The sequence below is a fragment of the Erythrolamprus reginae genome, chromosome 5, assembly GCF_031021105.1.
Source record: "Erythrolamprus reginae isolate rEryReg1 chromosome 5, rEryReg1.hap1, whole genome shotgun sequence".
Lineage (NCBI taxonomy): Eukaryota > Metazoa > Chordata > Lepidosauria > Squamata > Dipsadidae > Erythrolamprus > Erythrolamprus reginae.
The window spans coordinates 35,250,378-35,277,557 of NC_091954.1; the positions used below are offsets into that span (position 1 = coordinate 35,250,378).

Consider the following 27,180-nt stretch of genomic DNA (forward strand, 5'->3'; position numbering starts at 1 on the left):
GCTCCATCCGGTTATGCCATTATTTATTTGTTGGAGTTATATGCCGCATCTCTCTCATACTAACCAGAGCAAACAAAACTTTTGCCAGACCAATCCTTGAATACAGCTCATCTGTCTGGAACCCACACATTTTGGACATAAACACTCTAGAAAATGTCCAGAGATACATTACTAGAAGAGCTCCCCACTCCTCCACTTGCAACAGAATACCTTACACCAGTGTTTCCCAACCTTGGGAAACAGAAGCTCCCAGAATTCCCCAGCCAGCGAAGGTTGGGAAACACTGCCCTACACAACTAGACTTACAATCCTAGATTTAGAAAGCTACGTACTTGACAAAACAAATGAATAAAATAAAAGATAGTGACAAAACCCTCCACAATAAACTTCCTTTCTATCGCTGGGGGAAGAGGCGTAGTGGTGAAGGCATCAGGCTAGAAACCAGGAGATCCCGAGTTCTAGTCCCACTTTAGCCACAAAACCAGCTGGGTGACCTTGAGCTAGCCGTGTCCTCTCAGCCTTAGGAAGCAGGCAAATGCGAGCCGCTTCCAAAATCTTGCCAAGAAAATTGGAGGGACCAGCCCGGCCGGTCTCCAGGAGCCAACACTGACGCGGACACACACACCCTTCGCTAAACTCCAAATGCAAATGCTGGCTGGAGAATTCTGGGAGTTGAAGTCCAGATATCTTCAAGTTGCCAAGGTTGGGAAACACTGCTCTAGAGTTCTCTGTACATTCGCTGCTCTGCCGGGACTTGGTTAAAGCTCTACTTTCCCAGGGGTAAAGAAGACTACAACGCTAATCGTCTTAGCATTTCCTTCTTAGGAACCCAACACTTTTCCACGGTTCTTGAAATGTCCAGAGCTGCAGAAATTAAAAAAACTCCCGTCACTATTAAAGGCGCGGGTAATGGTGGTGGGGAGCAGGACATCTAAGGGCAGCAGTAGCGTCACCGCGCCTTCATCGAGCTTTAGGGAGCATGCGTCGGGGGCTACGTACAGGCTCCTGGTAGCGTCCTACTAGCGTGTGCGCGGCTGGACCAGGAAGGGTAAAAAAAAGGGCGGGGGGGCATGCCTCGCGGGCGGAGTGGCGAGGTGAGGGGGAGCTTGGACCAGCGGCGGCGCGCGAAGATGCGCCTGCGCAAAGGGGTGCGTTCGCTCGCGGGCCCGCTGGATGCCATTGGCTCATCGGCTGGTGCGCAAAAAAAAAAAAAAAGGAAAAAAAGAGCTGTGCCACCCTGAGGAGCTGAAGTCCCTCCAACGGGGCAAAGTTACCAGCCGCTCTTCCCTAAAAGGGGGTCGGGTGAGGGGGTGTTTCGAGCGGCGGCCAGCGAAAGGCTGTGCCCCAGTTTTATGTGTGTGTGTGTCCAATCAGAATGAATTGTGTTTGCACCGAGTCAGGGCAGCAATGCGTAAACAACAACCTCTGGGAAAGTCCTCCGCTTTCTCTCTCGCTTCCCCCCCCCCATAGACAACACTCCCTCCCCGCGCACCGCTCCCTCCACTCCGCGGCGCGAGCCTTCCTCCTCACAGACTCTCGACGTCCTCCCCCCCCCCCGCCTCTCTCTCTCTCTCTCTCTGACAGGAACTCCTGTCAGCTGAACGGCAGCACCTCTCGCTCCCCAGGCACTCTCCTCAGTAGTCCGGCGGTGGTGCTGCTGCTGCGTCCGTGGGCTTCTCGCTCTCTCTCGGGGCCCCCGTTCGGGGGGTGGGGGGAGAAGAAAGGTAAGGGAACCTTCTGCCCCGGTTTCCCCCCTCCCCGCCCGCCCGCAATCCCGGAGGAAAGTAGAAGGAAGGAGTGGGGGGGGGGGGGGAGAGAAAGGTGCCTGGCGAAGGGCAGAGGGGGTGAAGGGGCAACGGCTCCTGTCAGAACAAGTTGCGTGTGCGGCTTCTCTCGCTCCGGCCACTTCGCGCCTTGCGTCCCGGCAACAGCCGCTCTCCGCCGCCTTTTCCAAAGGGACAGGGCCAAGAGTTAATAACTTCTTTCTTATTTGCCTCCTCCGACGCCCCCCCCATTCTCCTTCTTTTTCCCTCCCACCCCGCTTAATGGGCTGGCATTTCCCAAGGGGTGTGTGTGTGTGTGTCGGGGGGGGGGGCAGCCGCTGGTGTGCATAGGGTGGGGAGTTAGCAAATCCGAAGAGACCCTTCGGCCCAGGTTTATTTATTTATTTAATTTATATGCCGCCCTGAGGGACTCCCTGAGGTTGTGCTTTAAGCTCTGCAAAGGGGAACCGAGGACGGCCCAAGCAAACACCCCTCACCTCCGCGGGGGACGGAGGGCGACCTGGGGTTGCTGCGTCGCTTCTTCCATTCCGGATTTTTCTAGCCAAGCAGCCAGCCGCCCGCCTGCCCGCGTCACTCGGGTTTTATGCCCCCCCCCCCAAAAAAAAAAACAGCGAAGGGTGGCCGGTCCCAGACGGAGCATCTGCTTGCTTGTCTTCCGCTTTTGGTTTGCTGGGGAGCCTGTTATGTAAGGTTGTCACAAGAGGAGGAACGGCGCAAGTTGTGACTGGGGCGAAGAGAGAGGGAGGGAGGGAGAGGGAGGAAGGAAGAGGGAGAGGGAAGGAGGGGAAGAGAGGGAGGGAGAGCAAGAGGAGAGAGGGAGGGAGGGTGGGAGGGAGAGCGAGGGAGGGGAGAGGGGACGGAGAGATAGAGGGAGAAAGAGGGAAAGGGAGAGATAGAGAGGGAGGGAGCTCGAATCCCCCCCCCCCCCGTCTTTCTCGACTGCGATGTTTCTGGCCCTGCTCAGCCGGAGGCAACTTCTGCACACGCGCAGTCAAAAATTCCCAAAAGTGAAACTGACCAGCCGATCGTGCGTGAACCTGACCCGGCAGGTGCCCTGAGTCCAGAGGGTGTTTTTTTTTTTTAAAGGGAGTGGGTGGGTGGAATGGTAACGTCATTTACGTTACTGAGTTGTATTACCACCCTATACCTGTCTTTTGGGGGGGGCACGTGGGTTTTCTACCCCTCCTTTCCCTCCCCATCCCCCGGTGCTTTCGTCATGGAGGAAAATAAGAGGTAAATCGATATCGGGAGCCGTGGGTGGAGTTAAAAGAACTCCGGGGCGTAATCGAATCCCGCCGATTCTGGGTAAAAGGATTTGTGGATTAGAACCCACGTGTGTTTTGCTTGTTAATTCGGCCTCAAAAGGATGTCTTGAATGGATGAATCATCAGTTCCCTGGAAGAATGACTCGCTTCTGCTACGCGCGCTCGAGAGTATGCATGCTTTAGATTAGCCTTTCCTATCTCGGATCGAAGTAGTAGAGGGTTAGCATCATATGCACAGGAGAAACTATTTTTTTTAAGCTGCTCTTTTGGTGTCCACTCTAGCAAATTTCCTTGGAAGCCGAACTGCTCTTGGATTTTGGATTTTGGATTTTGTCTTGTTAAATTATCTTAAGTCTCTGACTAAATGAGGAGTATCTTATGTCAAGATGACATTCATGTACTTTGCAATTAGTGGAAGCTTTGAAGTTTAATTCAAGAACAAGTGTTCTTTTTTATGCCTTAGGGAAAAGGAGATATACTGTATATTGAAACGAAGACATGTACTTGTATTTCTCTAGCATATTATGCATTCTTTGGTTTTCCTTATAGAAGTTAACTTTGTTGTGATGAATTTTAAGATATTGTGGCACTTGAGCTTGTTCAAATTATATAATTTAATTTAAATACAAAACAACAGCTAGCAATGCCTCTTCATCAAGTTCTCTTGTCCTGCTGTTTTAGAAGAGATTCACAATAACAATTTTAGTATGGAGATGCCATCATACTCAACAATAGTAGTAGTATGGACCGCAGCAGAACATAAAAGAATAACCAGTTTTTAAGCTTTGATATTCAGGGGTTTGAAACATTTATATTAAGATGATACTCAATCATTTAAGGTTGTATTAAAACATGTTTTCTTGATATGCTTGAGTGCACTGTACTTTATTGTACAAGCAAAATAAGTGTCTTCGTTTATTGTTTTATTCAGTCTAAATGTTGAAATCATTGGCAATAAACCAGAGTGGTTTAATGGACTGAAGTAAGCTCATCAGCTGTGTTGATAGACTCAACCCAATTAAATTTAAGTTACAATTACAATCCTAAACATTATGCTATTGGAATAAATTATCCTGAATTCAGTGAAATTTAGCTATTTCTACACTATTGATTTATAATATCTTATAGCATTGTCTAGTTAACTAAATTGTCTAGTTAGCTAGTTAGCATTGTTTGTTAACTAAAGCCTGCCTTCATTTATAATATATCACCACAGCACTGGCTGAATGTCTACTGTAAAAGTATATAAATCATTGGTGTGGAAATAGTCTAAATAAACAGACACATGCTAAGCTGCACTGAGATTTCTGAGAAAAGTTAATCACAAATAGCTAAGTCAGCACTAATTTTAGTAAAGTGCTAAATTTAATTTGCTATAGATTGCTGCTCTTAGCTATTAGAAAATATGAGCTACAGAACTTGGTGGGGGTTGATTTTTTGAGTTAATATGGAGTTACATAATGAGTTTATAATTTTATAACTTCACTAAATCTTGGCGAAATTCAACAATTTAGGAATTTGTATTGAATATTTCAGAAATCATTTTTTAGGATGTATGAGAATAACATAATCGTTTGCTTGAACCAAGTAAATCTGGATCATGTAAATTACCAGGAGCAAAGATTATTTGGGAATCCTGTTTCATCATGAAAGAAAATGAAAATTGTAGATGAAATAACTGAATAAAGGTTACTTAGTCCCAAAAATATATTGCAAGTACAACAAAAATTTATATTTCTGGGGTTGGTGCCTTTTATTTCTAATGAAAATAAGAACATTAACTTTTCTGTGCTCTGAATTTACTGCAGAGAAGAATAAAACAGTAATCAATCAGAGTAAATCTTGCAGCGATCTTTCTCTAAGAATTTTTGTTTTCTGTTTCTGTCTGTTATTTTATCTCTGAGAGTGTACTCTAATGAAATGCCTGGCATGCTTTTACAAAGTGTTATTGTGCAAAAGTTTTAGGCATTTGTGCAAAATTGCTGCACATTAAGAATACTTTCAGAAATAGAAAGCATAGTGTTAATAGTTTATTTTAACAAAGTGGAAAGTAAATGAAGATCAATATTTGGTGTGGCCGCCTTTTCCCTTCAAAACAGCACCAATTCTTACACTTGTATAAAGTCAGGTGTATGATTTATCAATTATTCCAAGCAGGTACTAATGATAATTTTCTAGGTAAGCTAGCCCCTCAGAGTCCCTCGGGAGTTGGTCAGTATACAAATTCAATTAAATAAATAAATAAATAAATACTGTAAAGTTGAAACCAATCCTAAACAGAAAAAGACGCCTAGGAGGCTGACCAACTGGTGGAGGTATACTGACCAACTGGTGGAGGAACACCCAAACCCTGCTACTAGAGTGAAGTTGTGGAAGACAGTTTCATGTCACAGGTCACACACATGGGTGGGTTCTACTTATCTTCCCCATCAGTTCACATTGCGACAGAAGTGCAGATTTTGCACTTGTGCAATTTAGCTTTGGTGCATGCTCAGTAGTTTAAAAAAGCTGGAAAAACAGCTGAGGAGCTGATCAGCTGGGCTTCAGAAGAAGCAATACAGGTCAATATAAACCTGGGGGTGGAAGGGAGGGCACTTCCAAGCACATAGAACAGGTGCTGCATGTGCAGAAGAGAAAGAAAACCCAAGAAAAATCCCAGGGAATTTTTTTTTTAATTTTAAAAAATTATGTTTTAAAAAAAGATGGTGATTTTCACAGACTGGCACTGACTGGTTCAGTTTCGTGACATCACCAGCAGGCTACTTCCAGTTTGGATGAACCGGTCTGAACTGGGAGCAACCCATCTCTGGTCACACATCATGATAAAATTGAGGACAGGTACAAGGCACAAGTTAATTTATACAGCATCAGCAATGGTCTCACTCAGGTAAAGATTTCAAAGTGGACCAGAGTTTCAAGCTCTTTTGAAAAAGCACAAAGAAACAGGCAACGCTGGGGATTATGTAGATGCAGGGATCAGTCAAGGAAACAGTGCAGCAGATGAAAGACACATCTTGCCTACTTCCCTTTGACATTGGAAGATGCCCTGTAGTACCATCAGCACGGAACTGGCAGAAACTAGTGAGACCCAGGTATACCTGTGTACTGTCCTGAGAGGTCTGCCTAGGAGTGGTCTTCATAAAAGAATTGTGACAAAAAAGCCATACCTCTTAATTATGAAACAAGGCTAAGTGATTCACGGCATGAAAACATAGGAACTGAAGTGCAAAAAAATGACAGCATGTGCTCTGGATTTGATGGGTCAAAATTTGAAATATTTGGCTATAGCAGGAAGCAGTTTGCTCACCCGAGGGCTGGAGAGAGGTGCAATAATCAGTGTCTGCAGGCAACAGTGGAGCATGGTGGAAGTTTTTTGCAAGTTTGGGCTTCTGCAAATGAGATTAGAGATTTGGTCAGATCAAAGGCAGATACTTATCTATCATTCCATACTTTCTGTGAGGCATGTGTTTGGCCCCAAATATATTCTCAGCAGGACAGCAGCCTCAAAAATACAGCCAATGTCATTAAGATACTCTGCGGAGAGGGGCGGCATACAAATCTAAATAAACATAAACATAAACAGAAGTTCCCTGAACTTCTCTGTAGCTGGAGTCCATCATGAGTCCAAAAACTCAGAAGACTGTGGTTCTGGGGACCAACCCAGATTGGATCCTTGGAACATTATTATGAAACACATATATTTGCCTTCATTCATCATTAAGAACTACCTTCAGTGTAAAGAATAACAAAAAGGTCCTGGAAATGATGGTTTGGCTCTTGCAGAGTCCTGGTAACATAATCAAAACTGTCTGGATTACATGAAGAGCCAGAAGGATTTGAGGCAGCCTACATCCACAGAATATCCCTGGTTAGTTCTCCAAGATGTTTAGAACAATCTTGAAGGAACCTTGCCGAGTTCTTTCCAAAACTCTGCAAAGGTCCTAGAAGAATTGATGTTGTTTTGAAGGCAAAAGGCAGTCACCCCAAATATTGATTTGATTTGGATTTCTCTTCTGTTAATTTACTTTCCATTTTGTTAATTTATAAAAATAAAGTATTAACACTTCTATTTCTGACAGTATTATTAATTTACAACATTTTTGCACAATTTCCTAATACTTTTGCACAATGATTTAGGTCTGCTGTGATGTAGCACAATTTTGAATAAACATTTGGTGGCTGAGCCACAGTTAACACTGTAGGGTTGAAAATTGAAAAGTATGCATATAGATATAGCAACGTTTTGAATGGGGTTTTTGGGGTACATTATTTCTAAATTAAGATAGAATGTTTCCCACTTCAAAATAGCAGAAAACTGTTTCAGCAAATATCCAGGAGTTGTAGAAAGTCTAAAAAGATTAACAAGAATATCCATGCATATCCAAACATATTCCAACAAAACAAGAAAGAGTAAAGTAGTAGGCAAAAGAAATTGAAGACGAGATCAGAGGAAATTTAATTTGAATGTAATTTCTACTGGTACATTTTATTAAACTTTACCATGACTTTCTAACCTTGCAAATAATCCTTAGTTTAACCATATTCATATACTGTATCATATGTTGCTTTTTATCGTTAAATTTCTTACTTATCAATTCTTGTACAAGCTGGTTAAAATATCAACTCTAATACAGTAGATTCAGATCTTGTTCAGATCCTATAAGAACTTCTCACAGTATTTAATGAGTTTTGTAATTTAGAAAGCATTTACGCAATATAAATACTGGGGGGGGGTTCTGTAATTAAAACAACACCACTTTTTAAAATTCATGCTTATTCTCACTATAGGCTAAAGCATGGATAGATAAAATGTCATTGTAACTTTGACCTACAGTAACTAATTTGTATATTCGTACCTTTCTGGGCTTCTGAACTAAGAATCAGGATGTTTGTTTCTGCCATTTGCAGGGGAAGTTGGAGCACAAAATACATAATACAGAAATATAAGTATCAGTAATTGGTTCTTATAGGCTTAGATACAAATTCATTATATGAAAATATTACTATGTATGCAAAACTTTGAAGACTTTCACCTGAGTTACATATTAGCTATTATCATATTTCTCATATTCTAATTCTCATCTTTCCTACTATTTTCTCCTATTAGTATCTTTTGATTTATCATTTGTAGTTTGTATCCTATGATTAATGATTGTAACTATGATTTATGACCTATCATTGTGTTGTTGTATGTGTGTACACTTGAGAGCTTATGCACCAGATTTATGATTTTATCACTTTGTTGCTTGTATATACACTGAGAGTATATGGACCAGAGACATTTTTTCTTTTCTTTTCTTTTATTCCTATTCAATTCTATTAATTTTTGTCTTTTTAATTAAATATACAGTATTTATTTATTACTGCAATTTATATTCCATCAATTATGAAAAGGCTCTAAATGGTTTATAAATAATATAAATTATATAAAATAAAATGGATAGATTAAAAATTGACAAACTTCCCAAACAATAACAATTTAAATCTTCCTTTCACTGAGACACCAAGGAAAATAGTCATGACAACAAGAAGAAGAGTACAATAGCATATTTATCAACCCTCAGAGGCTTTCCTGAATACCAGCAATTGGTGGGATTTTTCATTATCTTAGGAGAGTAAGAATGCCTTGAGGGTTATTCTTGTGGAAAAAAGTTCTATGAAAAGTAACAGGAATGTGACTTAAAGTACAGTGATACCTCATCTTACGAACCCCTCTTCATACAAACTTTGTGATACGAACCCAGTGTTTAAGATTTTTTTGCCTCTTCTTCTGAACTATGCCCCGCCTCCGGACTTTCATTGCTAGCCGAAGTGCCCGTTCTTACATTGCTGGGATTCCCTTGAGCCTCCCCTCGCTGGGATGCCCCACCTTCAGACTTCTGTTGCCAGCCGAAGCGCCCATTCTTGCATTGCTGGTATTTCCCTGAGCCTCCCCTCGCTGGGATTCCCTTCATTTTTGTCAGCGCTGCTTTGAATCCCAGCGAGGAGAGGCTCAGGGAAATCCCAGCAATACTTCTACTTCTACTAATATCTAATTATTTGTTTTTCATATTATTTACAGCTATTCTTTTTCCTGTTTTCAACCCAGCTATAAAAATCTTTCCATATATCATTGTATCGTGACTGTTTATTGTTTTTGAGTTTTTGTGTTAATGTATCAGATTCTGCACAGTCAAGTATTTTTTTAATTATATCTCTTTCTGTTGGTGTGTCTTCCTTCTTCCAGTTTTGTGCTATGGCAATCCTGACTGCAGTAATTATGTGTTGTATTAGATAATAGTGTTCTTTTTTAATTTTTGTGTCTGTTATGCCTAAAAGAAAGACTTCTGGTGTGAGTTGCAGTTTGACTTTGATTATTTCGTATATCCACATTCTAATTTTATTCCAGATTTTTTAAATTTTAGGACAAGTCCACATGTAAAAGAAAGTTCCGTTGTTATTTGTACATCTCCAGCAATTTGATTTTAATTTGGGATAAATTTGAGCTAATCTTGATGGTGATATATGTCATCTGTAAAACATCTTTGGGATGTTTTCTTTGTACGCAGTTGATTTAGTTATTTTATAATTTTTTTCCCATATTATCTCCCTTTAGTCAATGTATATATTATGTCCAATACTTTTTGCCCAGCTGATCATGTTCCCTTTAACCAATTCTACTTCCATTTCATAGTGTATCAAGAAATTATATATTTTTGTTATAAAAAAAATTTCTCCTCCTAATATTGATTTATCCAGATCTGTGTCTTTCTCTTGTATCCCTACGGTTTTTAAAATCTTTTTGCCATTTCGAGTAAATTTGTGTATACGGCCACCATTCTACCTTGATGTTTTGCTCTATTAAGTGTTCTCTTGATTTAATATTCCCTTCTAAATCTAATATTTGGTTGTAGTTTACCATTTTTAAAATTTGTGTTGTATTAGGGTTTGTCAGGGCTTCCATGCTGGAATACCATCTGGGAATCTTTATATATTGTTCTTTTTTTTATTTTTCACCATGTTGTTAATAAGGCGTCTCTGATTAAATGGTTTTTAAAGTATGTTGGGATTTTCTTGTTTTCATTCCAAAGCATACTCTGCCATCCGGTTAACATGTCGTGTCCTTCCAGTGTTAATAGCCTTTCTTGTTTGAGCTCAATCCAATCTTTGATCCAAAGAAGAGTGGCTGTTTGGTAATAAATTTTAAAATCTGGTAATCCCAATCCTACTTGTTTAGTTTTATCTTGTAACCACTTCATTCTTATTCTTGGTTTTTTGCCATTCCATACAAATTTAGAAATTGTTCTGTTTAATTTAGCAAAGAATTGATTTTCTAATTTTATAGGTATTGTTTGAAAGAGATAAAGGAATTTTGTTAGGATTGTCATTTTTATTGTTGATATTCTTCTTAATAAAGAAATCGGAACAATCAATTAATTGTTTTTCTTTCCTTTTTTTGTTGTTAATGCCTCCTAGTTATTTTCTTTAATTGTACTACATTTCTTTGTTAGTATAATACCTAAATATGTAATTTTTTTGGCAATTTTAATTTGCAAAATTTCTTCTAACTTCTTGTCTTGTTCATGATTCATATTTTTTGTTATAATTTTGGTTTTTTGTTTATTTATCCTTAATCCTGCTGCATTACTGTATTCCTTTATCTCATTCATTAAATGTTTCCCAGTTTCCATCGGATTTTCTAGAATAAAAACTAGGTCATCTGCATATGTTTGCAGTCTGAATTATTGTTTTTTGATTTTCAAACCTTGAATTTTTGAATTTGTCCTGATCTGATTTAACATTGTCTCAATTGATAAACTGTATAATAATGGTGATAATGGACATCCCTGTCATACCCCTTTTTCAATTTGGAATTGTTCGGTTGTATCCCCTCAAAAGCTTGTTTTCATGTATACGTTTCTTAAACTGAATTGCAGTAATTTCATCAGTAAATAATTTTCAGAAGTAGATGAAGACAATGTCCACCTATAAACATGCACGTTTTATGTTTCTCCATCTGTCTGTTTTAAAAATTTAAAGGAAGATTTTAAGAATAGCACCTTCTAATTTTTTTTAAACAAAGTGCTTTTATCACAAAGGTTAGTAGTGGCAAGGAAAAAGATGTAAGAAGAAATGTAATTAATCATTCTAAAAAAATCCATATCCAGACAGACTGTTATTCTCACAATGATTACCCAGATCCTACAGAAATCTCATAAACTGGTCACAAATGTAGTGTCTTCTGGTAATTGACGTCAAGAAATCTGTTGCCTCCAACAATACTATTAGCCACAAGTAACCTTAACCTATATGATTTGAACCCCTCTTAAGCAGTTTAAATTGGTGGTTTGATTTATTCTGGTAGTACTAAAAATAAATTTTGCTGTGTGAAGAAGTGCTTATTAAATTTAAATTTCTACAATTCCAATTCAGTGGATCTGAGATTTTTAATTATTTTTCTGTATGATACATATATGTACATATGCGTACTGTGCATATCTTTGTCCTTTTTTCTTCAAAGTTAAAGCTTCCTAATCATTGTAGCCTTCACCATTTTAATAAGAGTTGTTGAAGCTGTTTGATCACTGAATGAATTTTTCTGTCTTTTTTAGTTCTTCAGTGTGTTTGGAGATATAGTGGTACCTCTACTTACGAACGCTTCTACATACGAACTTTTCGAGATACGAACCAGGTGTTCAAGATTTTTTTGCCTCTTCTCACGAACTATTTTTGTCTTACAAACCCTCGCTTCTCTCCCAGCTGTTGCTGCTGCTAGCAGCAGCCAAAACAAGCGCTTTTAATTTTGCAGGCTCTGATGATCGAAAGGGAACTGGAGCCAGACTTTCCCATGCAGGGTCTTCCCCCTCCCCCATCTCATTTGCTAGAAAACAGCCGCCCTGGGGTAGTGGGTGGACAAAGCAAGGCTAGTGGAGTGCTTGGAGAGGCAGGGAAAAGGGGCGTGTGGAGGAAGAGATGCCAGTGGGTGTGTCTTGGAAACATAACAGAAAGGGGGTGGTGGAGTAAGAAATGCGAGTGAAGTGTCCTGGAAACATAACAAAAGGGGGCAAGTGGAGTAAGAAATGCGAGTGAGGTGTTCTGGAAGCGTAACGAAAGGGGGCAGGTGGAGTAGGGAAATGCGAGTGAGGTGTTCTGGAAGCGTAACGAAAGGGGGAGGGTGGAGTAAGAAATGCGAGTGAGGTGTTCTGGAAGTGTAATGAAAGGGGGCAGGTGGAGTAGGGAAATGCGAGTGAGGTGTTCTGGAAGCGTAACGAAAGGGGGCGGGTGGAGTAAGAAATGCGAGTGAGGTGTTCTGGAAGCGTAACGAAAGGGGGCAGGTGGAGTAGGGAAATGCGAGTGAGGTGTTCTGGAAGCGTAACGAAAGGGGGCGGGTGGAGTAAGAAATGCGAGTGAGGTGTTCTGGAAGCGTAACAAAAGGGGGCGGGTGGAGTAGGGAAATGCGAGTGAGGTGTTCTGGAAGTGTAACGAAAGGAGGCGGGTGGAGTAGGGAAATGCGAGTGAGGTGTTCTGGAAACATAACGAAAGGGGGCAGGTGGAGTAAGAAATGGGAGCTTGGGTGGGAGGAGGAGGAAGAAAAAGAAGACGAGGAATACAGTCGCTGCCGAAGGAAGAAGGTGAGGTGAAGAAAAAATAATCCAAAACTTTTAAGGCTTGGAAAAAAATGGGGGGGGGAGAGAAAATGAGGAGGCTGGGAGAGCCGGTAACTAAACTTCCTCACAAAGTTTTCAGTGCGGTTGAAACTAAACAATCGCGCGGCCCCAAACCAGATGGAAGAAACACGCCCCATGCCATCCTCTGAGCCCACAGTGCTCCAGTTTTGCTCCTCTTTAGTTGACAGATTGACTTCCCCCTAAACCACATCTTCACCACCTGTGTTTCGCTGAGGACCGGAGCTCGGCGGCTCAATCCCCGTGAGCGAAGGGGAAGGAAAGGGGCCTCCCCGGTTCCCTACCACCATCCCCACACCACCTGAAAAAAGAACCAGCCACAATGGCCAAGTGGAGAGCGCTCTGGATTCCTCCCTTCACGGAGTGGACTCCTCACGCGAGCCCGTCTGCTGTCCCTCACAACTTTTCCTCTCTCTTATTCTTCCTCAGCAGTTGGCAGGGAGGCGTTGTGAAAAGTCCGCGGAGATGAAAGGTGGGAGGAATTAAAGCCAGCTGCTTTGGGCACCTTGAAGGGACTCCTCCAGAGGAAGCGGTTGCCAGGCACGGAGTGAGAGCCAGGGAGCCTTGTCTGAGGCCGAAGCACCGGATTCCCCTTTGCAGCCACCGCCGCAAACACTTTCAAAGAGGGTGGAAGCCCCGCCGGCTGACAAGTCGCCAGGCAACTTCCCGCATGTGTCAATCCACCCATGAGGTTCCCTCCGGGCAGCCTCTGCTGTCTTCCCCCACCCGCCGTCTCCACCCGCCCCCAAACAAGGATCAGAATGCCGGCGGTAATAAGGCAAAAGGGGTGAGTTTGGGGATGGGTTTGCACTCATTATTCGCTTTTAGATTGATTTCTATGGGAAAAATTGCTTCTACTTACGAACCTGGTCACGGAACCAATTAAGTTCATAAGTAGAGGTACCTCTGTATAATGATCAGAACTGTTCACAGTTTTAAGTACAGCTGCAATCACCCACAAAGTGCATTGTCTTGTCTCGTAAGGCTTTATTCTACTGTGTCTTTACATCCTTTATTCTACTGTGTCTTTATATCATACTACAAAATAAGAGATATACCATTATTTCAGTGTGACCCAGGCCATACTGGATTATTTAGGAGAAAATATAAAGTGTAAATATATGAGTGTTTTAAAATGTATGGATGTGACAGCTTTTATCAAATTTCTATGCTGAATAAAACAAGTTTGAATTATAACTGGATCCTATTTTCAAAGGAGAAACTGGAGTTGTAAATCAATATGCTAGTCTTCTTGACTTACATATTTGTGTACCATTGTTACTTTTGCTGTAATAAATAGGTCATCACAAATCTTCCCCTACCCCCTTCACCCCAAAAGTTGACAGAAAAAATGAAATTGTTCAGGAAAAAAGTGTGTCTCTTTCCCATTGCACATGCTGGTCATTAATATATATGAACTGATTTCTTAAAATTGGGAAGTACTTGAGTATCTATTTCTGTATCACATTCCTCTTAAAACATTCTACCATTACCTTATAAAGGCTTAGTTTCAATTCTTGCTGTAGTCTATAACTACAGAAAAAAAGAAAGATCACATGAGAACTGCACATATAGTAAATCCAAGAACATGTCTAGATATCATCTTAAGACAAAGAATGAAATTGAGATAGAAAGGAAGCAGTGGAGAATGGAATGAGGTAGGATGCAATAAAAAACAGCTTGGATTTGCTCTACAATCTGGATATTTTTTTTGTAAAAGTGTTCTGCAATCTAGAGATCTACAGTGTGATTAAAATATTAAAATTGCATCTTTTTTTAAGTGCTAAAGATATCTATAACATGAAACTTTTCATTATTTTAGTCAGGAAAATAGTTTTGATTCTTTTGTCATTATGTCTATTTTAATTGCCATACTTAAGTTCAATTAAAGAGTTTTTAGATTGACATTGATTTTCAGTGCAATAAATAAACATGTACAGAAATATCTAGGATTATGACAATAAGTTTTTGTTGCTTATAGAGAAGAGATGAGAAAAGGAAGGTCAGATTTATTGCAAAATATTTTGTTATCTTTAATGTTCCCAGAATCATTAATCTGATTAATTCCTCCAAATGGCCCTATCTGGGTTCCGGTGTTGACTTTTATATCAGATATTAAAATTGTATCACCAGTGAAATAGAAATAACATATTGAAGACTGTCTAGGGTGTGTATGTGGAAGGTGTTTAATTAATAAATATGAAGAAAATAATTTAAATGTTTAGCAAAATATTACTACCTCTGTCTCTGCCTTAAGTGTACATCCTAGTCACTCCATAAATAAAACATGATCCACAAGTTTCTGTCTTTACAATTTTTATGGATTTTCAAAGAAGTTGTTTATGTGGGAAAGAAAAAATAGGTTAAATAAGGTTTCTTAGATTAAAGATTCATACACTACACTATTTCTGCTAACTCCAACAGCTTGAAATACCTGAGGCAGGAAGGCTCGGAACTATTATTCATTAATGGTAAAAAGTACAGTACTGTGGAGATTCCACCCACATTATTAGAAACAAGGGATGCATCGTTGTTTGAAGCACATCTTGAACCTTTTTATACTGTGTAAAATGTAACCTGGTACATTTTGACATGTTTGAACAAGCAGAACTTTCCCAAAAAGTTTTTTGCTTTAGGTATGTGGTGCAGCCTATGTTGTCAATTGTATGCCAAAACCATGCCTATGTAATTCAGGAATATTAATTCACACTAGGAATAGTTCTCAGAAAGAGTTCAAGTTCTATTTTGTATATGTACATACATGATTCCCGAATAAGTAGGTTTTTGAAAAGTGAGGTGCGTTAAAAAATAAAACTAAGGGGGGATTATCACTACTGTACAGTGATAGTTTGGGCTGGGTTTGTTCAAAGTAAAACATATTTGCATGCTTGCAGTAGTACTGTACAGGATGTACTGTATCTCAATCATACTAGGATCCTGAAGTGAAGATGATTTATTATAATATATGTTCAAAAGGGTTCCTGTATAATGCAACTGGTTTTATGTTATTCTAAGCCAGTGATGGCAAAACCTTTTTTCCTCGGGTGCCGAAAGAGCGTGCGTGTGTGCTATCAAGCACGCACAAGTGCCCACACCCATAATTCAATGCCTGGGGAGGGCAAAAACAGCTTCCCCATCCCTCCCTGAGGCTCTCTGGAAGCCAAAAATGCCCTCCCAGAGCCTTTGTGCAAGCCAAAAATCAGCTGGCCTGCACACACATGCATGTTGGAGCTGAGCAAGGGCAATGGCTCGTGTGCCAGCAGATATGGCTCCATGTGCCACCTGTGGCACCCGTGCCATAGGTTCGCCATCACTGTTCTAAGCAGTCCAAGAGAACCAATTTGGTATGGTAGTTAAGGCCTCATCCTGGAAACTGGAAAATAGTGAGTTCTAGTCCCACTTCAAAACCCATTGGATGACCTTGGCCCAATCACTTTCTCTCAACCCTAAAAAGGAGGCAATGATAAACCACTTATGAAAAGCCTTGCCAAGAAAACTGCAGGGACTTTTCCAGACAGTCTCTGAGAATCAGACATGATTGAACAGAAGGAAAAACCCCACACCAGCTAATATCTAATCAGAATAATACCTGAATGAATGAGTTCAGGGCCTTTTGATATATAAAGCAGTAGAGAAATGCTCTTAATGATGAAGTATGAGAGAGTATTGATGCATTTAAACAATGTTATTAAAGACTTGGAAGCCCCTAACTGCCCCCAAACTTCAAAGGGCACTAATTTTAGCACACTCCAGTGCACTTCCCACACCAGTTTTACGGGAACAGTATTAAAAAATTCCATGAGTTGACACTGCACCCCTATGGACAAGGGGATATTGAAACTACAGCTGTAACTTCTATAAGGACTCTGATAAAATACCCAGGAAACATTGATATTTTTAATGTACAATTGCTATTATCAGAGCACTACGATGAAGTTTCTTTGAATGTTGTTAAACTTGGTTATACTGTTTACAAAATTAAGCCGATTTTGACTATTACCAACAATTCACCACTAATTGTAACATATTTTATTATTATTATTTGATGTCTCTTATTTATAATGCTTTTCTGTGACATAATCAAAATTATTATTAAGCACTTTTAAAAGTGTAGGATACTGTTTCTAAATCCATGTACTGCTATTTGCCTGTAACTAGAACTAAAATACCCTATTATATTTGGAAACAATGTAAGTTGCTTTACTGTGAATATGTGAGAGGATGAATTTATTTTACTCCACTCTAGCATATATAATTATATAAAGATTCACGTATCCCATTATGTTAAAATAGTTACATAAAATTTTATTATCACCCAAATATGGGAGTTCTACCTGAGAAGAAAAGAAAGAAGCCGCACTTTCTAGATTTGTAGAATGATGGTGCATTGATATTCCCACAATTACAAAAGGACCTTTTTGGGATTGAATCTGCAATGTCCTAAAAGAATGATATTCAGACATGGAAACTTACTGAGACTTTGGGTCAGTTATTCTGTCCCAGTCCAACCTATTTCTCAGGTTTCTTGTGGTGGGAAAAAAATCAGAGGAAGAATGCTATGTGTGCTATCTTGATCTCCAACCTAAATGAAAGATGGATGTAAGTCTGATTAATAATAATAGTTAATAACAGTTTAGTTTTTATGTATTTTTGGATTACAGTTCAAATATAATCAAACTCAGGACTGTTTTTCAAATCTGGTAACTTTAAAATATGTAGATTTCAACTCCCAGAATTCCCCAGCCATAATACATCTTAGAATTACCAGGTTTGAAAAACACTGCTCTTGAAACTTGTAATTCATCTATCTTACATTGAGCAGATTTTTAAATTTTGATCAACTTGTGTACTGGGAAATTCTACTGCTGTGGTGGTGTATTTTAACAACTCCTAAACTCCTGCAAGATTCAGGCATGGTAGAACAGTAATATGTCATCATTGTAATAATACATAAATAGTTGTGTTTATCTGTTTTCAGATATTCTAAAAGTAGTTTCTCTTTTCCCTTGACCTTGAGGGGGGGGAGGCAGGTGGGCATGGCCAGGGTGGGCTTGGCCAGGGTAGCATGGCCAGCTCGACATTGCTTATGGCCAGGGGTGCCTGTGGCGGCCTGGGTGGGGCAGGGAGGATCCATTGTCTCCAGCAGAGAAGGGTGAGACCAGGGCAAGCACCAAATCCTTGTCCACCTAAGGAGCCTTGCCATCCGTCTCAGACCATGTGAAGGACTCCTGGCAGGCAGCCGAGAGCTCTGAGCAGTGGAGGGCAAGTGGGCAGTCCTGCCCAGTTTTCAAGATGGCCCCACGGGGTAGATCTAACCACCTCACGGGATGGATCTAACTCATGGGCCTTGAATTTGATCCTGTACCTGAAGTAGTAGATCCTGTAACATTTTACTAGCCAGAGTAAATAGTCTGCTTTATGTTTTACTGTCCATTTTCATTCCTCTATCACAATGAAGATTTCACTTGTACTTTTGGACCATAAAACTCAAAACTATTGCAGTTTGTGCTCCCACTGTAAATATAGTAAAATAGCTGCTTGTGTAAATTTTGCTTTTTATCTGTTCAGTTGTAATCTATTCAGACGCTATTTTTTCTTCTGTGAATTTTTTTTAAAGGCCACAACAATATTTCATCTCAAACACACAAGGAAATGACTCAGCAATTTGGCTCAAAATTCTGTAAAGTTTAAAAGTTGATGCTGAAACACAAGAAAGTCTCCTAACTTTAAAATTTATCTTGAAACCTGTACCATGTACAGAAAATCTCACATGCTGACCATTACAAATATGTTTAAAATATGTTTCTTTTCACTCTGTGCGCAGCCATTTAGCATCCCTATTTCTTTCAAGCAGTTGTATGATCATATTATTATCATATGATGAGACATAGTGGTGCAGTGGTTAGAATGCAGTATTGCAGGCTACTTCTGCTGACTACTGGCTGACTGCAATTTGGCAGTTCAAATCTCACCAGGCTCAAGATTGACTCAGTCTTCCATTCTTCTGAGGTGGGTAAAATGGGGACCCAAAATTGTTGGGGGCAATATGCTGACTCTGTAAATCGCTTACGACTGTAAAGCACTGTGAAGGGGTATATAAGTCTAAGTGCTATTGCTATTATGAAATATAGTAAGCAATCAAATAACCTCTAAATCAGTGTTTCTCAAGCTCTGTAACTTGTGTAGATGTATAGACTTCAACTTCTAGAAGTCTGGCTGGGGAATTCTGGGTGTTGAAGTTCAGATACCTTAAGTTACTGAACTTGAGAAAAACTAGATATTTGGAATTTCAAATTGCATCATCTCAGCACAGATGATAGGAATTACAGGAGATGTGGTTAATTAGGCTATGGTATAGGACAGTGATGGCGAACCTTTTTTCCCTCAGGTGCCGAAAGAGCATGGGTGTGCATTATCGCATATGCACGAGTGCCCACACCCATAATTCAATGCCTGGGGAGGGACAAAAACAGCTTCCCCTGCCCCCTGGAGGCCCTCTGGAGACTGGAAACAGCCTGTTTCCCAACTTCTGGTGGGCCCAGTAGGCTCTATTTATTCAAATCTTCCGGTATTTATAGACTTCTTCTTCCTTTGATACGTGTAAATGAGAAAGAAAAATGAAAATAAAAGCCTCCACAATGAGAATGTAAGGGGTCCCAATTCAAAAGACAAGTTTAAAAATAGTTAAGAGTCTTAAAAATCCAATCTTGGGCAGTTTCTACTTTCAAAAGCCCTCGCCATTTGCAATGAACAGCTGCTTCCAGTTTCTATTTCTGGCTGTTTTAGCTGTGTTAAAATCAAATCAAGCAGAAAAAAAAATCCCAAAATCCCTTTTGGCCACTTCAGCTCACCAGCACCAGCTTTAAATCTCCCCTTTCTCTGTAAGTAACACCTTCAGCTCTTTCCAGATGTTACTGTTCATCTTTCCATCCCGGTGTTGTGTTGTCTCCGTGGCTGGGTCGGCTCAGGCATGGCTGCCTGGCCAGCTTCACACCACAGCCGGTGCGAGACTAAGCCAGTTCATCTAGTGCGGCATGCCAACCCCTACCAGACTCCTGGAAGCGTCCTATGTGTCACCTTCCCTTCAGGAAGGATCCGGTCTGGTCCAAAAGGGCCTAAGGAAAGAGCCTGTGGCTGCCCCGGCCCTCTGGAACCATCTTCCTCCAGAGATCCATACCATCCCCACCCTCCTGGCAGTTTGCAAGGTTTTAAAAACATACCTCTGTCGGCAGGCTTTGAGCCATTGAGCTTAACATCTTAATCCAGTCATAGGTGTGATTGTGCAACAATTGAATGAATGTCATGTTTATGTCATTGGGGTTTTAACTATTAGTTTTAGGCTGGGTTTCACTTTTTATATTGTATTGCATTTTATTCTTATTTATTATTAGTTATTATTTGGACTTATATGCTGCCCTTCTCCGAAGACTCAGGGCGGCTACTTATTGTTGTAAGCCACCGAGATTCTGCGGAGAAGGGCGGCATAGAAATCCAACCAAATAAATAAATAATAAATGGGATTGTTTGTATTCCTTTGGCAGATATTGGATATCCTTTTTGGCAAAATGGGCAATTTGAAGCAAAGAGGCCAGGACTAAGTAACGGTCACTGTGCCACAGCTTGTGTGTCTGGATTATAATGTCATACATTGAAGGCCATTGTGAATATGATCATATTAGTTAAGATGCTAAAGGCAATTTTGTTGCCTCAAATCTGTTTAGAGTTGTTAATTAATTCAATTTCCGTTCTTCAGAAGCTGTCATGTTTATCATTGTCACCAATCTTTATGACAGCATAACAAAAATAAAATTAATCTTACAAAAAGATTTTAGTATTCCTGCTGGCACCTCCTATGTATCTAAAACTCTACTTATGTTTTGGTATGCATTTTTGTTGACCTCTCCCTCTACCAACTCCTTGTCAGATTAACTTTCCAAAAATTTCATATTCTATTGAGCCACAGTTCCCAATTAGATGATCTTCCCATATGTTAAAACAACTCTTATCAGTCCCAACTGACCTTGCCATGGTGAGAAATGATAGCAGCTTCTGGTGGTCTGGGTCTACTCGGCATTCATTTATCACCGTTATGTACATTCAGAACTGCGGATAGAGTTGAAAGAACCCTGAGATTTGGGGAATGGAAACAGGCCTCTTCTGATGAGGCTTGGTTTACAGGGGCTGCCTCTCTGCCAGAGGCAGAAGACTCGAGAGGGGGGAGGTTGTATGTCCTCTTCTTCCCCTACTGAAGCTAGTGATAACTGCTTGGTCACATTCCCGGTTCAGAATCACGGACCATAAGTGACTGTAGAAGATGTGAACTCTGTCATAGGGGCTACCTCAAGAAGGAACATACAACTTCCCCCTCCAAGATCTCTTGCAAACTCCTCTTTTTGCTGGTGTGATTTTTAAGCAGTCCTGGGTAGGAAAGAGATAAGCTAGACTCCAATGTGGACTTGCCTCTATGTTCTTTTTTCCTGTTTTTCCTCCACCTTTCACTACAAACTTGCAGGCAACATTCTTCTTGTTTTAATGAGCAGAAAAAGGTTGGGGAATTGGGGGCAAGGGAGCATAACTAATTCCTCCTTGGTATGTGTCTCTCATTTCCTGGAATTTATTTGTTTCCTTCACTTGTTTGTTTCAGGGCTGAAAGATGTCTAACTCTAAAAAGAAAATGGGGTTTTGCATTGTCACCCCTTGAGAATCCAGATCCTGCTCCAATGCTGGGAGACGCCCAGCTGCAGCCAGCAGCACCTCAACTCCTGTGATCCCAAATCTTTTGCCTTCCAAATCCACGTCTCAAGTCTGATCACTTTATTCTGCCTGCTAGTACCACAAATGGCTACTCAGAGAAAGCACTCTGTGAAAGATTTCAATCCATATATCACCTGCTGCATCTGTAAAGGGTATTTGATCAAGCCAACTACCGTCACCGAGTGCCTCCATACTTGTAAGTAGCATTTTGTGAGGCATCCTTTTCTCTCCTATTTTAATTAATGCTCATTAATTAATTAATGCTTTTGCAGTTGTTAGATTAAGGCTTGTGGTTTAGAAGCCATTGATGTTTAATATGTACTAGAACAGGAGCCTTCAACATTGGCAACTTTAAACCTGGAGGATTTCAACTCTGGGGAATTCTGGGAGTTGAAATCCTCCAGGCTTAAAGTTGCCAATGTTGGAGACCCCTGTACTGTATTGGAATATATTTCAGTATACATTGCCTGTCACATACAAGATATGCTTGAATTATTAATTAATAGTAAGGAATTGGAAACCATGATGGGAGTTTTAATAGTAGGACCATTGTTTTATTTATCTATTTATTTTTATCCTACATTTATTTATTTTGTTGTTTGTTATAGTTTTATCCCATCTTTATTACTTTATAAGTAACTCAAAGCAGTGAACAAACATAATGCTGCTTCCTCTTCTTATTTTCTCCGCACAACAGTGCTATGAGGTGGATTGGGCTGAGAAATTGGCCCAAAGTCACCACAGCTGGCTGTCGTGGCTTTCATACCTGGTTTTTAGCCTTGTACTTTAACCAGTAGAACAAACATCTATGACAGCAAAAGACATAGAGTATCTGCCTGGAGCCAGATGTTCTAGGAATCAGAATACTTTCAGCAGAAAATATAATGTGAGAGACCTAGAGTAAATGAAAAGGGTACATTTGCAAATATTTAGAAAAATATATCTCCCTCATATGTTAACAACAGTCATTGTAAGGCATACAGTTGTTCAGTGTACCTCCTCCTCCTCCAAGGATGAAAGCATAAGAGACAATATTTAAATATATAAAAATAGATACAATAATCACATAAACTGTACAGGGCTAAATCGGGCATAATTCTTTCATAACTTGATTTGACAATCTTCAATACTTTAAAACTTCATCGCCAGAATGGTCTTGAGCATATAAGCGCAAGTATTTAGGTTGTCAAATAATTTGGAAAATCAGGATATATTTCTAGTAGATCTTGGGATATTAGATTTCCTTTAAAAAAAATAAGTAGTTTGCAGTTATTATTTACATATTTTCCTAAAATACATCTTATCTGATTTTGCAGTCTGCAAGAGTTGTATTGTGCAACACTTTGAAGATAGCAATGATTGCCCCAGATGTGGCAATCAAGTACATGAGACCAATCCATTAGAAATGTTACGGTAAGGAGTTATTTAACAAATTTAATAAATTATTTAATACATTATTTCAAAGGAAAACAGTTCATCAACAGTGTTATGAAATAGTTTTAAAGATACATATGCATATACATATACTGCTTGAGTTCCAAATTACCAAGATGTTAGATAATTAAGAATAATAGAATTATTTTTGTCACTTTAACAAAACATTAGTCATTCAATTCGTTACATCAGTTGTTACTAAAGTTTACAAAACACATTTTAAATTAGTTTCAAATATTACAAAAGGATCTGTCTTGTTTCAATCAACTCCATTTCAGTTTTACAGGTCACAAATCATTAATTTTCCAGGTTTAAATATCGCCAACCAATTTTCAATTATACTGGAAAAATTCCTTTCTTTACATCATCTAAATATTTTTACATATTTGCTTTGCAACTATAGTAAGATAAGGTTCCATAATGTGAAACACACCCTACTTTTTCATCCTTCTCAACTCTGAGGCTCTTTTCCACCTCTCTAGTTTTTTGATGGCTTATTTTCATTATATGAGCTTAACCATTACTGGGTATCAGCCCATATAATTAAAAAAATTCCCTTTCTTCCCATTCACCATGCTTCAGATGTCAAACTGTCATGAGCAGTTTTCAGAGCATAAGACGCACCATTTTCCTTCCTAAAAGGGTCTCAAAAGTTGGGTGCTTCTTATACTCCGAATGTATCTTACCTTGCAAGCTCTTTCATTGTTACTCTCTTCAAAGAATATTTTTCCAGCCCTAAGTCTTTGGAGGCTTTTTTTTCATTGCTATTCTTGCTCCGAATAAGTTTCTTTCCAGTTCTAACTAGGTGTTAACAATCTTCCCAGCTCTTACTGCCTTGCAGGCTCTTACTTTGTTATTCTCTCAGAATAAGTTTTTTTAAAAGCCCTAACCAGGGGATAAAATAATGTGCTGAAGCTGACCAGACTAAGGATGCTAGCCAGATGAATATCTAGTACGTATTCCCCCTATTTTCCTCCCCGAAAACTAAGGTGCATCTTATATTCTGGTGTGTCTTATACTTAGAAAAACATGGTACCTTCCTACACTCTCTAGCAGTCTACTGAACAACTGACTGACGCATACTTCTACTGCAGGGTTCCCCAGAAATATGGTTCGCTGATAAGTGACTGTGGCACCTGCAACACATAATATTTTTTTAGGCAAACACAACTTGGTGATAGGAAGCATTATGGAAAACAAACACAAAGGGTCTAAAGCAGTGGTTCCAACCTTTTTTTGGCCATGACCCAACCTAAGCATCTCTAAAATCCTGATGCCCCCCCTCCCCGTGACATATAATTCTTATTATTCAAAAAGTAACTGCTACTCATGCGGAGCAAGCCTAAAAGGCCAACAACTTGGTTTAAGCAAGGTTACAGTTGCCCCCATTGAAAATCAAATTGCCCCCCTGTGGGGTGTAGGCCCCATGTTGGGAATCACTGGTCTAAACAATATGCTCAGTATAGAAAAGAATGAAGTTGTTGGAAAGAGTGTAGATAGTGATGTGGAACAGTGTGGTATTCAAATGTTTTCCCTACCAGTTCTGTGGGCAAGGCTTAGTGGGGGTCATTTGAGTGACCAGGCATGGCCAACTCAACATCACTCATAGCAAGGTGGGGTGGCACCATCCCCACAGGAAAGACAGAAAAGTGTTCAACCTGGCTGTTTCTCACCTCCTTCTCATGTTCACTCTGTGTGTATGAGGTCGAGAAGGAGGAGAAAAGCCAAACTTTTCTGCCTCCTTTTTCAGCGGTGCTGCATGGAAGGCAGCTCCTGCAGCCTGTGCCTGTCCCTTTATGGTCCCCCCTCCCCTCTCCATGCGTTGAAGTACAGTGATCCCTCGAGTTTCGCGATCTCGATCTTTGCGAAACGCTATATCGCGATTTTTCCACCCGATGACATCACTCCCTTCCTTTCTCATCTTTCTTTCTCTCTCTCTTTCTCTATCTTGCTTCTTCCTCTCTCACACTCTCTTCCTCCCTCTCTCATCTCTTTCTTTCCTTCTCTCTCTTTCTCTATCTCTCCCCCTCTTGCTCTCGAGCGGCGGGCGGCACCCAGGGAAGGTTCCTTCGGCCGCCCAGCAGCTGATCTGCTCGGCAGCGCAGTAGCAGCGAGGAGCCGAAGATGGGGTTTCCCCTTTGCGTGGGCAACGGGGAAACCCCATCTTCGGCTCCTCGCTGCTACTGCGCTGCCGAGCAGATCAGCTGCGGCGGGCGGACAAGCGGACAAGCGGCGGGCGGACAAGCGGCGGAAAAGCGGCGGCCGGACAAGCGGCGGCCGGACAAGCGGCGGCCGGACAAGCGGAAAAGCGGCGGACAAGCGGCGGAAAAGCGGCAAGCGGACAAGCGGCGGACAAGCGGGCAGGCAGGCGGATCCTCAGCTGCTGGGTCTTCCCAGGTGCGGAAGTAAAAACACCATCTGCGCATGCGCGGCCATGGAAAAAGGGGCGCGCATGCGCAGATGGTGTTTTTACTTCCGCACCACTACATCCCGAAAAATCGATTATCGCGAGGGGTCTTGGAACGGAACCCTCGCGATAATAGAGGGATCATAGAGGGATCACTGTACCTTAAAGGGACAGCTGCCTGCCTTTTGAGTAGCTCTGCTACTCAAGGAAGGGAGAAAAGTTTTATTCCCTCAGTCTCACCATTCTCATTACCTCCTCCCCCACCCCCACACTCAAGCTCTGCAAGACAATAGGGCCTCTCATTTTTCCCACGGTGTGGCGCTACCTCTGCTTCTCTGCTTGCAAGCAATGATCTTCTTGCTTCTCTCGGCACACTAGGGGCGCTAGTGGGGCACCATGCATCACTTGTTGGGGCTGAGCAGGGAAGCCACTGGCACACCACTCCCCCTCACTTCTGAGCAGAACCAAGGCTCTTCCTCACTGGGTTAGCCACCATCAAAGAGATATGTGGCGACCATCGCCCAGGCACCAGTGGGGATGGAGCAGCCAGCACAGCTTTGGCTTGGACTGGCTGGTTGGAGCAGCACTGCAGCCAAGGCCAACATGCCAACATTGGTGATTTGTGGCGAGCACAACTTTAGTCGGGCCATTCAAGCAGTCTTTGCAGGGCCAGCTGCCTGGCGCAAGTCCTGGCGGTTTTTCTCCTCCTCAGCATCCTCCTCCCTACTTCCTTGGTCAGCCCTGACAAGCGATGCATGTTGCCCGCACCAGCATCCTGAGAGAAGCAGAGAAGATCGCCGCTTACAAGTAGACAAGTGAGCTAGCAAGTGTATGCCATGCTATTGTCCCACACAGTCTGACTCAGGGCTGCTCAGAAGCCGCCCCGCCAATGCCAGAATTTTGGCACTGAAGTACAGATCGTCATCGCTCTATCCCTCCCTCCCTCTCTCTCTTTCTGTCACACACACACGCACAAACAGAGGCTGGAGAGCCCTCATTTTCTCTCTCCAAGCACCCCCTGCACAGCCTATCCGAGGAAAGGCAATGCATGGCTGGGCATGCATGGCTGTAGGAGAAGGAGCGGTGGAAGGGTTGTTTTGTTCACCGCTGACAGAGCTTTCCTCACCCATCACTGCCCAGATGCCCTGGCTTCTCCCAAGCATTTCTTTGCCTACCTGATTGCAGCTCCTTCAGTTTCTTGCCATCATGTGCAGGGAAGGAAAAGTTTGTTGGACTAAGAAAAAAAAATTACTCAATCAATTGAAACTTCACTTTTTCTTTTTACAAAAAGTCAGAATTGATTGAACTATTTTTTAGGCCGACACAAACTTTCATTTCACTGCACCTGATGGTGAGAAATGCTAAGGAGCTGGAAATCAGGTAGGCAAAGAAATCCTAGGGGAATTTGTTCTTCCAGCCAGCTCGTGAACATGGCAATTCAGCTTCCTGACAAGGAGAAGCATTTTCTCCCAGCCAGCATGGCCATGTGGCTTCTCAGCTGGCATTGAGAGGCAAGCGGGAAGCTCTGGGAAATGTGGGAAGCAGTGTTGGAGGCCAAGGATGGGTGGCAGCTAGGTAGCTAGCCACAAGTGAATGGAGCCGTGGCACTGGCGAGCTCCAGGAATAGTGGGAGGCCCATGGCAAGCTCCAGGAAAGGTAGGGGTAAGGCTAGCATGACTCATAAGTTTACAGGTAAGCAGGAAGAGGCAGCTCCATTGGGGCACAGGCACTACAGAAGGCGAAGTCATCTTAGACAGCTAAGCCACAGAGCAGACTGTGTACATGTGTAAGTGAGTGTGCTATGCTGCTGGGGAGGTTAGTCACAACTTGAGGCGATTAGCTGGGCTATGTGGTGAAGTGAAGGCAACATA

The 27,180-nt window shown here is 41.3% G+C and overlaps 1 protein-coding gene across 3 annotated transcripts in view; it reads left to right on the top strand.

The window, feature by feature from the left end:
* Positions 1-1,500: 1,500 nt before the first annotated feature.
* Positions 1,501-27,180, top strand: part of PCGF5 (polycomb group ring finger 5) — a 45,662-nt gene continuing 19,982 nt past the window's right edge. The window contains exons 1-4 of one of the 3 annotated variants that reach the window (XM_070752354.1): positions 1,568-1,724; positions 13,144-13,501; positions 21,359-21,664; positions 22,785-22,881. In XM_070752354.1, the coding sequence (XP_070608455.1) occupies positions 21,553-21,664; positions 22,785-22,881 (209 nt within the window). In that variant the 5' untranslated portion in view covers positions 1,568-1,724; positions 13,144-13,501; positions 21,359-21,552. Of the gene's footprint in view, positions 1,725-13,143; positions 13,502-21,358; positions 21,665-22,784; positions 22,882-27,180 lie in introns of all 3 variants that reach the window. The other 2 variants (XM_070752353.1, XM_070752356.1) reach the window with 2 other exon arrangements.